At 40.8% G+C, this 12,187-nt stretch overlaps 1 protein-coding gene and 1 non-coding gene across 6 annotated transcripts in view; one reads left to right on the forward strand and one right to left on the reverse strand.

The window, feature by feature from the left end:
- Window positions 1-12,187, reverse strand: part of OFD1 (OFD1 centriole and centriolar satellite protein) — a 63,402-nt gene that overhangs the window by 30,787 nt on the left and 20,428 nt on the right. For all 5 annotated transcript variants that reach the window (XM_061137350.1, XM_061137348.1, XM_061137351.1 and 2 more), the window contains exons 6-10: window positions 10,298-10,405; window positions 8,630-8,766; window positions 8,127-8,300; window positions 1,970-2,076; window positions 52-171 (exon numbers count right to left, since the gene is read on the reverse strand). In XM_061137350.1, coding sequence (XP_060993333.1) covers window positions 52-171; window positions 1,970-2,076; window positions 8,127-8,300; window positions 8,630-8,766; window positions 10,298-10,405 — 646 coding nt within the window. The remainder of the gene's footprint in view (window positions 1-51; window positions 172-1,969; window positions 2,077-8,126; window positions 8,301-8,629; window positions 8,767-10,297; window positions 10,406-12,187) is intronic.
- LOC133053246 (U6 spliceosomal RNA) lies at window positions 4,674-4,780 on the forward strand. The gene has a single exon (XR_009692179.1). It is a non-coding gene; the product is annotated as a U6 spliceosomal RNA (small nuclear RNA).

The following is a 12,187-nucleotide window of genomic DNA, read 5'->3' on the forward strand; positions in this document are numbered from 1 at the left end:
TCAACTTAATTAAACACGATACTTTTTCTTTTAAAGATGCCAAATAATTACTTTAGAAGTTCATTCTTGAGCTTTTGGTCATAGGTCTCCTCAATGCTCTTTATATTCAACTCCCGTCTCCTCAGTCCATCAGCCATGCTTTTATTTTTTTCTTCTTGCAGCCTCTGGGCCCTGAAATTAGCAAAAACAGATAAGGCAAAATTGAAAAATATTAATATTGGGGAAAAGACACCATGTGTTTTTAGCCCCACAGCCTCAAACTGTTCTGTGACTGTCATGGCTAGAGAGTAAAAACAAAGGGCTAGAAGTGTCCCACTATTTTAGGAGCTGATCTAGTGATGATGGATCTGAACTATAGACAGAACTTCAATAGTTCTCTGGCTGGGGCGAGTGAGAAAATGCCAAAACCAAAGTGGTGTCTCACAGGAGATGGTTCACACTTTAAAAAAATGGTCACAAGTGGTAAGTGGCCATAATCAATTCAGGGGTAAAAGATTACTGTTTTAAGTTACAAAGCCACACACACACTTCAGTTAGCATACTCAAGTGCTTGTTTCTTTTATAATACTGTTTCTAACTGACTAGCCCATAGCTATTAAAGACATAAAATTTGTTCTGGCCTTTCATAATCTACTAGTTCAATATCAGTGAACTAAATCAATACTGAAGAGAAAATACTGAAAAGAGAGCAAAAGATAGATGGATCAATCAGAACATCCCAACACCGAAGAAAGGAATGGTCTTGATAGTGAAACCTCAAGTCAAGCACAAAATCAATTTCAGAGCCGGGGAACTGGGTTCACAGGAACTCAGATCAAGCTAAAACCAGAAGTGCTAGGGAACAGAGACTATTCCAAGCAAAGGATAAAACGTCTGTGTGTTAGTGCCCTCTGCTGGTTAATCTGTAAAACAAAGGAGAAGTATTTAGCTTATATGATATGCTTCCCTGATGGCTCAGATGGTAGACAATCTGTCTGTGATGCAGGAGACCTGGATTCGATCCCTGGTTGGGAAGATCCCTTGGAGAAGGAAATAGAAACTCACTACAGTATCCTTGCCTGGAGAATTCCATGGACAGAGGAGCCTGGTGGACTACAGTCCATGGGGTCACAAAGAGTCGGACACGACTGACGACTAACACGTTCACTTTCAGTATGCTTAGAAAGGAGGAGGAGGGAAAATGGAGGTAAATAAGTCATTACATAATCATTAACTATCAGTGCCAAAATTGGTTTCCTTTTCTCTCTTATGGTCAATTTACCTCTTGAGTACTGCCCAGAAGAGTAAGGTTGGCAGAGAGAAGAAATCAAACAAACCTAGCCTATATAAATGAGAAAACAACATTCATGAAAACAAAGACAAATCTTTTAAGGAAAGAAGATTCCTGGAGTACCTGTGAGTGCTGAATAATGGCAGATACCAAATGGGAAAGAAGGCTTATTCCATAAACTATACAATGCTGAGCTTGCTATGTATCCTAGGTAAGATGTGAAGAATGAAAGACTGGTGAATGTATAGAAGAAGGCAACACACACATTACAAGAAACAGTTTCTCCCAGTACAAGTCAACTCAGAGCCACCATGTTGCCCTTTTTTGCCAGCAGAGCAAGTCAATCTGGCAGGTCTGGCTGTCTGGAATTCAGTTACTGCATGCACATGAAACTGAGATCTGAATGGTTGACATAAATGGGAAATGTATGATCTGTTAAAGCATTATTTGCTTCTCCAAATTATTTGTCTGGCCCCACTGTAGCCTGATGATGGCATTTCCTTCCACTTTCATCCCAGTGTCTATTATTAAAAAAAAAATACTCATCCTCATTTCTCCTGAAGTGTGCCTTTGAAGCTAGGTGATATCACCTTTACAACCAAGAACTCTATTCTGTAGTATTAGAATATGTAGACATATTTAGCAGTTCTTTTTCATCTCGTTCATTCTGAAAGTCAAAAATGGACACATTTTACTTACAATTCAAAGGCTTCAATTCTTTGCTTCAGCTCGGCTTCTCTGCCTCTCAGCAAATCTATGTCTTTTAGTAGAAGCTGCCTTTGAGCATAGATTTCTTTTGTTTCATTCTGTAGAAGAAAGCATTAATTTTTACCAAGCAAGCTAAAGAAGACAAAGGAGATTTGAACTAATACATTGCTCCTAAATTCTAGAAAACAAAGGGTGGACATTTAGAAGAACAATTTTCAAGAGGTTCCAATGCAAGGTATATGTTTTGCCTTTTCATCCTCACAAAAATTGATTCCCCTCCTCCCTCAAGGACTGTTAAGTTACATTACCCTGTATTTCCAGCATCCCTTGTGTATAATTACTTTGTTACATCATTAACATCTCCCAGACACTTAAAAAAACTTCGTTAAGTTCTACAGCAAGAAAAAAATGAAACAAAATGTTCATTCAGCAATAAAATAAAACTTAAAAGATGATGGCCCGAATGAATGGCCACACTTCCATGTATGTGTTCCCTGAACACCTATCACGTGTTCAAGGCCACACTGGGTGCTGGGTACACAAAGATGGACAGATACAGGTCAGTCTCCACCTTAAAAAAGAACAACTCAGTTTATTCAGGGAGAGAGAGACAAACCAAGAGTTACACTACAGCATGATGATTTCACAAAGTACATCAAGACTCCATGGGACAAATGATTCCTAGAGGAGTCCATCAGTGGGGGGTCAGGAGAGGTATCACGAGGACCTGGCATTCCAGCTGGATTTTGAATGGCTGGATGGTTTTATCAGGCCAAGAAGGGGAGGGGCATTCCAGGTGGGGGAATAAAGGCATGGTGCTCTTCACAAACTGCAACCTTCTCAAGAGCCTTCAGAGATCAGTTGAATAAACCAGGGTTCGAGTCTGTGAACTGGTTGATCTAGTCAGTTGTCTTTTTTTTTAATGTTATTGAAGTATAGTTGATTTACAATGCTATTTTCTGCTGTACAGTAGTAACTCAGGTATACAAATATATCTTTGTTATTTTCTTTTCCATTATGGTTTATCACAGGATACTGAATATGGTTCCCTGTCCCATGCTGTAGGACCCTGTTGTTTATCCATCCTATATATAATAGTTCCCATCTGCTAATCCCAAACTCCCAATCCATCCCTCCTCCACACCCTTCCCCCATGGCAACAATAAGTCTGTTCTCTGTGTCTGTGAGTGTGTTTCACAGATATGTACATTTGTGTCATATTTAGGACTCCTCACTTAAGTGATATCATATGGTATATTTGTCTTTGTGAATTTGGACAACTCAGCAGTGGCCACAGGACTGGAAAAGGTCAGTTTTCATTCCAATCCCTAAGAAAGGCAATGCCAAAGAATGCTCAAACTACCGCACAATTGTACTCATCTCACACACTAATACTGTTCAAAATTCTCCAAGCCAGGCTTCAATAGCATGTGAACCGTGAACTTCCAGATGTTCAAGCTGGATTTAGAAAAGGCAGAGGAACCAGAGATCAAATTGCCAACATCCTTTTTGATCATCGAAAAAGCAAGAGAGTTCCAAAACAACTGCTACTTCTGTTTTATTGATTACACCAAAGCCTTTGACTGTGTGGATCACAACAAACTGTGGAAAATTCTGAAACAGATGGGAATACCAGACCACTTGACGGGCCTCCTGAGAAATCTGTATGCAGGTCAGGAAGCAACAGTTAGAACTGAACAAGGAACAACAGACTGGTTCCAAATAAGGAAAGGAGTACATCAAGGCTGTATGTTGCCACCCTGCTTATTCAACTTATATGCAGAGTACATCATGAGAAATGCTGGGCTACATGAAGCACAAGCTGCAATCAAGATTGCTGGGAGAAATATCAATAATCTCAGATATGCAGATGACACCACCCTTATGGCAGAAAGCAAAGAGGAACTAAAGAGCCTCTTGATGAAAGTGAAAGAGGAGAGTGAAAAAGTTGTCTTAAAACTCAACATTCAGAAAACTAAGATCATGGCTTCTGGTCCCATCACTTCATGGCAAATAGATGGGGAAACTATGAAAAACAATCACAGACTATTTTTGGGGGGCTCCAAAATCACTGCAGATGGTAACTGCAGCCATGAAATTAAAAGATGCTTGCTCCTTGGAAGAAAAGTTATGACTAATCTAGACAGCATATTAAGAAGCAGAGACATTACTTTGCCAACAAAGGTCCATTTAGTCAAAAGCTATGGTTTTTCCAGTAGTCATGTGTGGACATGAGAGTCAGACTATAAAGAAAGTTGAGCGCCAAAGAATTGATGCTTTTGGACTGTGGTGTTGAAGAAGACCTTTGAGAGTCCCTTGGACTGCAAGGAGATCGAACCAGTCCATCCTAAAGGAAATCAGTCCTGAATATTCATTGGAAGGACTGATGCTGAACCTGAAACTCCAATATTTTAGCCACCTGATGCGAAGAACTGACTCATTGGAAAAGACCCTGATTCTGGGCAAGACTGAAGGCAGGAAGAGAAGGGGACAACAGAGGATGAGACGGTTGGATGGCATCACTGACTTGATGGACATGAGTTTGAGTAAACTCTGGGAGCTGCTGATGGACAGGAGCATGGACCGGCATGCTGCAGTCCATGGGGTCATAGAGTCAGACACGACTGACTGAACTGAACTGAATGGTATATTTGTCTTTCTGACTTCGTCACCTGTATTCAAGATGACACTGTTAGTGCTCACTTTGGCAGCACATATACTAAAAGTAGAATGATACAGAGAAGATTAGCATGGCCCCTGTGCAAGGATGACAGGCAAATTTGTGCAGTGGCCCATATTTTTCCTAGAATACTGCTTTGCCATTATTAATGAACTGTGAGAAGAAGCTCAAGACAGTGTTCCTCACCAGTAACTCCAGGTGAGGTTAAGTTGAAGATGACTGAAGAAAAGGCTGGCTGTTTAAGAAAATAACTAAAACCATCAGTTACTGGTTTCAGTTGATAACAGAATGGTTTGTTGCTGCCACTGTCCATGTCTACAGATAATTTATTTTGTATTTTTGAATAAAGACAGTTGTACATTCTTGATAAATGAGCACAAGAGCCATGTACCAATATACTGCTTTCAACTTAAATCACTGAGGCATTTTTACTACAATGCTGTTAAAATCAGGATTTTAGTGTTTGCCATCACCAGATGAGAAGTTAAGAAGAAGCTTTTCTATGGAGAGTAAGAATAACTGTGTACAGAGTAGAGAAATATCCAATTATGTGAAAACCTTTCTGTAATAAAAATTGTTTAAAGTTAAGAAAAACAGATGATATTGTTAGTATAAACACAATCCAAGCCTCGCAAACATCTGTCCCTCCAACATTTATTTTACAGCTTGTTGTTGTTCAGTCACTACATCGTGTCCGAATCTTTGTGAATCCCATGGAGTGCAGTGCACCAGGATTCACTGTCCTTTACTATCCCCCAGAGCCTGCTCAAACTCATGTCCATTGAATCAGTGATGACATCAAATCATCTCATCATCTGTCTTGCCCCTTTCCTTCTGCCCTCAATCTTTCCCAGCATCAGGGTCTTTTCCAGTGAGTCAGCTCTTCACATCAGGTGGCCAAAGTATTAGAGCTTCAGCTTCAGAATCAGTCCTTCCAATGAATATTCAGGGTTGATTTCCTTTAAGAATGACTGGTTTGATCTCCTTGCTGTCCAAGGGACTTTCAAGAGTCTTCTCCAACACCACAATTCCAAAGCATCAATTCTTCAGTACTCAGTCTTCTTTATGGTCCAATTCTCACATCCATACATGACTACTGGAAAAACATAGCTTTGACTATAGGGGCCTTTGTCAACAAAGTGATGTTTCTGCTTTTTAATACACTGTCTAGGTTTGTCATAACTTTTCTTTCAAGGAGCATGTGTCTTTTAATTTCATGGCTGCAGTCACTGTCTAGTGATTTTGGAGCTCAAGAAAATAGTTTCTGTCACTGCTTTCACTTTTTCCCCATCTATTTGCCATGAAGTGATGAGACCAGATGCCATGATCTTTGCTTTCTGAATGTTAAGTTTTAAGTCAGCTCTTTCACTCCCCTCTGTCACTTTCATCAACAGGCTCTTTAGTTCCTCTTCACTTTCTGCCATAAGGATGGTGTCATCTGTATATCTGAGGTTACTGGCATTTCTTCCAGCAATCTTGATTCCAGTTTGTAATTCATCTAGTCCAACATTTCGCATGATGTACTCTGCACAGAAGCTAAATAAGCAGGGTGACAATATATAGCCTTGTTGTACTCCTTTCCCAATTTGCAACCAGTCCGTTGCTCCATGTCCAATTCTAACTGTTGCTTCTTGATCTGCATACAGGTTTCTCAGGAGGCAGGTAAGGTGGTCTGGTATTCCCATCTCTTGAAGAATCTTCCACAGTTTTTTGTGACACACACAGTCAAAGGCTTTAGCATAGTCAGTGAAGCAGAAATAGATGTTTTTCTTGAATTCCCTTGCTTTTTCTATGATCCAACAGATGTTGACAATTTGGATCTCTGGTTGCTCTGCCTTTTCTAAATCCAGCTTGTACATCTGAAATTTCTCAGTTCACGTTCTTCTGAAGCCTAGCTTGAAGGATTTTGAGCATTACCTTGCTAGCATGTGAAAAAAGCATAATTGTATGGTAGTTTAAACATTCTTTGGCACTGCCTTTCTTTGCGACTGGAATAAAAACTGATGTCTTCCAGCCCTGCAGCCATTGTGAGTTTTCCAGATTTGCTGGCATATTGAGTGCAGTGTTTTAACAGCATCATCTTTTAGGATTTGAAATAGCTCAACTGGAATTCCATCACTTCCACTAGCTTTGTTTGTAGTAGTGCTTCCTAAGTCCCACTTGACTTCACACTCCAGGATGTCTGGCTCTAGGTGAGTGATCACACTATCATGGGTATTCGGGTCATTAAGACCTTTTTTGTACAGTTCTGTATATTCTTGCCACCTCTTTTGCTTCTGTTAGGTCCTTGCTGTTTCTGTCTTTATTGTGCCCATCTCTGCATGAAATGTTCCCTTGGTGTCTCCAATTTTCTTGAAGAGATCTCTAGTCTTTCCCATTCTAAGTGAGCCCAATTCTCAGAACTGCTTATACAAAACTTGTAGAGGCGGTGCAATTACCACTCAATACCTGGGTCTTTTTGAGAAGCTCCAAGCAAGGGTGGACGCTGGGAGGAAGTCTCTTACTTTCAACACAACTTCCTGACAGAAGCCCCGGCTGTCCACAGGAAGCAGGGCCCCAGATGCAGTCTGGTCTAAGACACGACCTTAACAAAGGAACCAGCTTTTCCTAAAGCAATGGATCCAATCTCTCCCCACACCCACTCCTGCCACTGGGCAACCTCTCTACCTCCCATCCAGCCACCATTCTGATGGACAGGATCACACGGCCATGTGGCAGCCCTGGATGCCTCCACTCCGGGGACCTCACCTCTGTACCCATGGCTGCACGTTGCATTTTGCTTCCATTCTTGACCTCAAACCCCTACCTGCAACTCTGTCCTCTTGACCCATCTTCTTCTTCCACCCATCAGAATCCCCAGACCTGCTTCTCAGTGTCTTTCAGGCAGCCATGTCACCGTCCCTGTTGCTTTGTATTAGCGGCCACCTGCCATCTTGAGCTCCCTTCCCCACCCTGCCCAACCCGTGTCTTCCATGAAATGGGCTGCCTTTCTGAAGCCAAGGAGATTCAGCTCTCTCAAGCTCATCTCCCTGAGCAACTCCATTCCTCCAGCCTTGCCAACACTACACACCCTCCTGAGAGCTGTACTGGGGCCGTCACCTGGAAGCCCTGGACTTGGTCTACTGCCGGCCCAGGCTGCCCGCCCTGGCTGAGCTTGACAGAGCTCAGCAACCCTGTCTGCTTTCCAGGGCTTCATTTCCTTTAGTGAAGGCAGCTACTTCACACCTCTGATCCTCTCCTCCCTGCTGTTAACCAAACCTCACAGCTGCTGCTGCTTTGGTGCAAGTTTTTCCCACTCCCATCGTGGACCAGCCCATGTGCAGTCCGTTCCCTCCAGCTGTCTCGGACAAAGGACGCCAGTACATCCTTTCCAAGTCCTATGCTTTCCCTTGCGCTCTTGACTCTGGGCCCTACTCAAGAGATAGCCCGAAATGCCCCCCACCCCAGCAAATGATTTTAGAATGTTACCTCCTGGTGCTTTTGAATTCTCTCAAGGGTTATCTTTTCCTGAGACAGCAGGGCTTCAGATTTTGCTTGACAATTTCTCTCAAATTCGTTCCGGAACTCAGCAAACTCCTTTTCACACTTCCTCTTCTCTTCCATTTTAACTTTCACTATTTCAGTATCTTTAAAGTATTTCAACTGCCAATTAATGACAAAAAATTGTAAATACCAATAACTATAGTAAAGAAACAGTAACAAATTCTCTCTTCACTGTTAGCTTTATCATTAACGCTATCTAAATATATTTAGTTTAATTCATGTTCATGTTTCATCTCATTCACTACACTTACAGGGTGTATTCAAAAGTCATAAAGAACTGACACCATCTGGCAAGAGAAATAGTATGCACAACAGTATATTATCACATTCATTAGTAAAGATTGTAGTGATCTCCCCACATACTGAAAGTGAAGACATTAAAAGACAAACAAAAACATCACTCTTAATGATAACAAGATAAATCTTACCTTCTGACTCATTTCTGCCCGTAGCTGCTGTTCTATTTCCCTCTTATATTCGTTTAACTTGACTTCTAAGGATTCTAACTTTGGCTGTTGAGGGCAAGCACCGGCAAACTCATTGTCAATAAGCTGAAGCTTCTCCGCTACCAAAAAGTAACACAGAAAATGAGGTCAGAGAGACATATGCAGGTGAGCAAACGGCCAGAGCTCTGCTCATACACAGCGTATACTTAGGAGAAAGTGTTAAGGATGTCTGCCATTTACTTATTAATACAAATGTATCCAAAAAGTGAGAGAGTTTAATGGACAAACAGGTAAGTGATTAAGCAAGTGTAACAAATTTCATGGCAGATTCAAGGTGTGTAAGTGTTTGCCATAAAGCTTTCAACTGTTCTGAAAGTTTGTGAATCCTATCTAAAATATAAAATAGCAGGGGAAAAGAAAACAAAAAGTATACTTTAAGTCAAAAAACAGTGGCATCCCTTTCTAGTGTCTATGTGCCACAGGAGAGGGCTCTTTCGCTGCATTTTGCTTAGAGCTGACTCATGCTTTCAAAACACTGACCCTAAGAGGAATCAAAGACCACGTGTTTCACTTCCTCCACTTCACAGAGGAGGAAACTGATGCCCATCCAGTTGAAGGGACTTCCAGAGAGCTAAACAGCTACATAATGGCATCAATGGGGCTAAGGCCAGGTCTATGATTGTCTCACGTTCCAGCAGTCTTTCCAGGAGACCCCCAGCCCTCAAACCAACTGTGGATTTGAAACCAACCAGGAAGCACACCGCAAACCTGGCCCTCTCATACCGTCTTAATCATGTGTGACACCAATATCACTAAAAAGCAGGCAGAGGAAAAAACGGCTGGCAGAAGCAGACTAAAATATGTGTGCTCATCTGTGTCTGACTCACGGACTGGAGCATGCCAGGCTCCTCTGTCTGTGAGGCTTCTCCAGACAAGAATGCTGGAGTGGGTTGCCATTCCCTTCTCCAGGGGATCTTCCCAACCCAGGGATTGAACCCAGGTCTTCTGTACTGCAGGCGGATTCTTGACCGCTTGAGTCATCAGACAGTAAAATATTGGCAGTGATGTCTCTGATTGGCAAAATGTTAGGTATGGTTTTCCAACTACTTTTCTGTATTCTACAGAAGCCTGTACAGTAGAAAAGGCTCTGGGTCATGGACCAGAAAACTTGGACTCTTCTATCAATTCTGACCCAGACAAGGCATTGCCTAATTGTTCTTCCTCAAGTGATCTTAGTTCTGTCAACTGTAAAATGAAAGGATGGCCCACTGACTTGTCTAGTTCCCTGCAATGCAAGTAGTCTGAGATCTTCCCACTTTAGTGGCTATAACATAAAGTCAGATGAGACAAAGGGAAGAATCTCCCAGTCAAGAGAGCTTCAACCCAACAAACAAGGAAAGAAGTGAGCCTCTGGATCCCCGTGAGAGTTGGAAAGCATAGCCCTGGTGGTCAGGAAGGAAGGAGCAGCCCTGGAGAGGAGTTCCTGGTCCTTCTGAGAAAAAAATGAGCAATGATTCCAGAAAACATGCTATCAGCAGCCTGCAACCCTCTTAGTGAAGCAACAAATACATAATACAGTACATCAGGCTGTCGCCTTCACTGAAAGAAGAAAATGGAAGAAGTATAATTATGGAAGAGGATCACAATTACCAAGAGAGTCTCTGACAGGAAATGTTGAACTTGTCTGGGTTTCCATATTGCAACTTTTTTTATTCTGATGATATTCTGCCAATTCTTTCAGAAATTGTACAAGAAATCCTGAAAGACACAATGTATACAGTTTTGTTTCACAACTTTCTTTCATTCAACCATTGCTCAATCACTGTTTATGCAATCTTGGTATTATAGCATCATCTTTTTTACATCATGTATCTTTTAAGAATAATTTCTGAGGAAAGGCCTTTCCAAGTATGACATCAAACATGAAAATTAAGAACTTATATAAGGCATGAAATAACAAAGTCAAAAGACAAATGATATACTGGAAACAAGTATTTGCCATAATATGGAGACAGGACTAATTTTCATAGTATAAAGAGCTTTTAAAAATCACTAAGAAAACAGAAAAATAGAGCAAGATATGGACAAAGTTTACAGAAAAAATTTTCAGTGTTAAATAAACATGAACAAAATAAAAATGAATGCAAATTAATACTACAAAAGAAAGATTATATTTTCCCAATACACATATTATCAAAGTTTTCATCTTTAGCACTTTAAGTGTTGGCAACGGAGCAGGGAAGCAGGCGTGCTCTTTCACTTGGGAGGGAAATTGGTCAGTGTTTATGGATATTCAAAATCCAAGTATTCAAAAACCCTTTAAGCCAGTCATTCTACCTCTCTGAATTTACAGAACTACACTTTCTCAAAAGGGAGTAGCACTGCACACCACATGCTTCTAATGGCAAACACCAAATAATAAAATCTTCAACAACATGGGGATAATTAAATACATTCTTTAAACATAATTAGTCTTAGTACACTGATAAAAATTTATTGCTGGATAAAGGAAGCAAATTGCACAACAATATAATATGATCCCATTTATGAACATATGTGGTTTAATTACATATTGACTTTGACCCCCATAAACTAAATGCTGGTAGGATATGCAAGACACTCTTCATTCTAGTTATCAGCAGAAAGTAAAATTAGAGAATATGAACAGAAGTTTCTATTTTTCTTTTACTTTATACCTTTCTGAATAGTTTGAAACTTTTTTTTTCTTTTTGGCTGTGCCACGTGGTTTGTAGGATCTTAGGTTCCTAACTAGGTCCCCAGCAATGGAAGGATGGAGTCCTAACTGATGGACCACCAAAGAATTCCCTGAAACTTGTTTTTGGGTTTTTTTTTTAAGTCATGAGTATAAATTTTATAAGTTTTCACTTTCTTAGAACAGATGACTGGATTTCTGCATCAGCCAAGGGCCTTTTTTCTTTACTACTGAAGATATTACAATATACTAGATCTTTTTAACTGTGGGTGATTGACAATGTTACTTTCCTCTGTACAGCAAAGTGATTCTGTTTTACATATATGCACTTTTTAAAGAACATTCTTTTCCATTGTGATTTATCATAGGATACTGAATATGGTTCTCTGTGCTATACAGTAGGACCTTGTTGTTTATCCATTCCGTATGTAAAGCTTATCTCTGCTAACCCCAACCTCCTCCCCCTTGGCAATCACAAGTCTGTTCTCTAGGTCTGTGAGGCTGTTTCTGTTTCCTTGATAGGTTCAGTTGTGACATAGTCTAGATTCCACATAAGTGATGTCACACAATGTATTGTTTTTTACTTTCCCCACTGGACATACAAACTTTTCTTTCACATTCACTGCCTTGTAACTCTTCTCTCTCATCCACCCTCTTTTCCGGACCATTTCCTGTGAGCCTGATCTCACCTCATCCCCCGCTTGTCACGCTGGGGCCAGATCTTGGCTCTCTCGATGGGAAAAGGTCAACATTTGGCAGAAACCTCTAAGATCCTGCAGCAGGTCATCTCTAGACATGAGCTCTTCCATCTCAGCATTTCTAACACT

This window comes from Dama dama, chromosome X (assembly GCF_033118175.1).
Source record: "Dama dama isolate Ldn47 chromosome X, ASM3311817v1, whole genome shotgun sequence".
Lineage (NCBI taxonomy): Eukaryota > Metazoa > Chordata > Mammalia > Artiodactyla > Cervidae > Dama > Dama dama.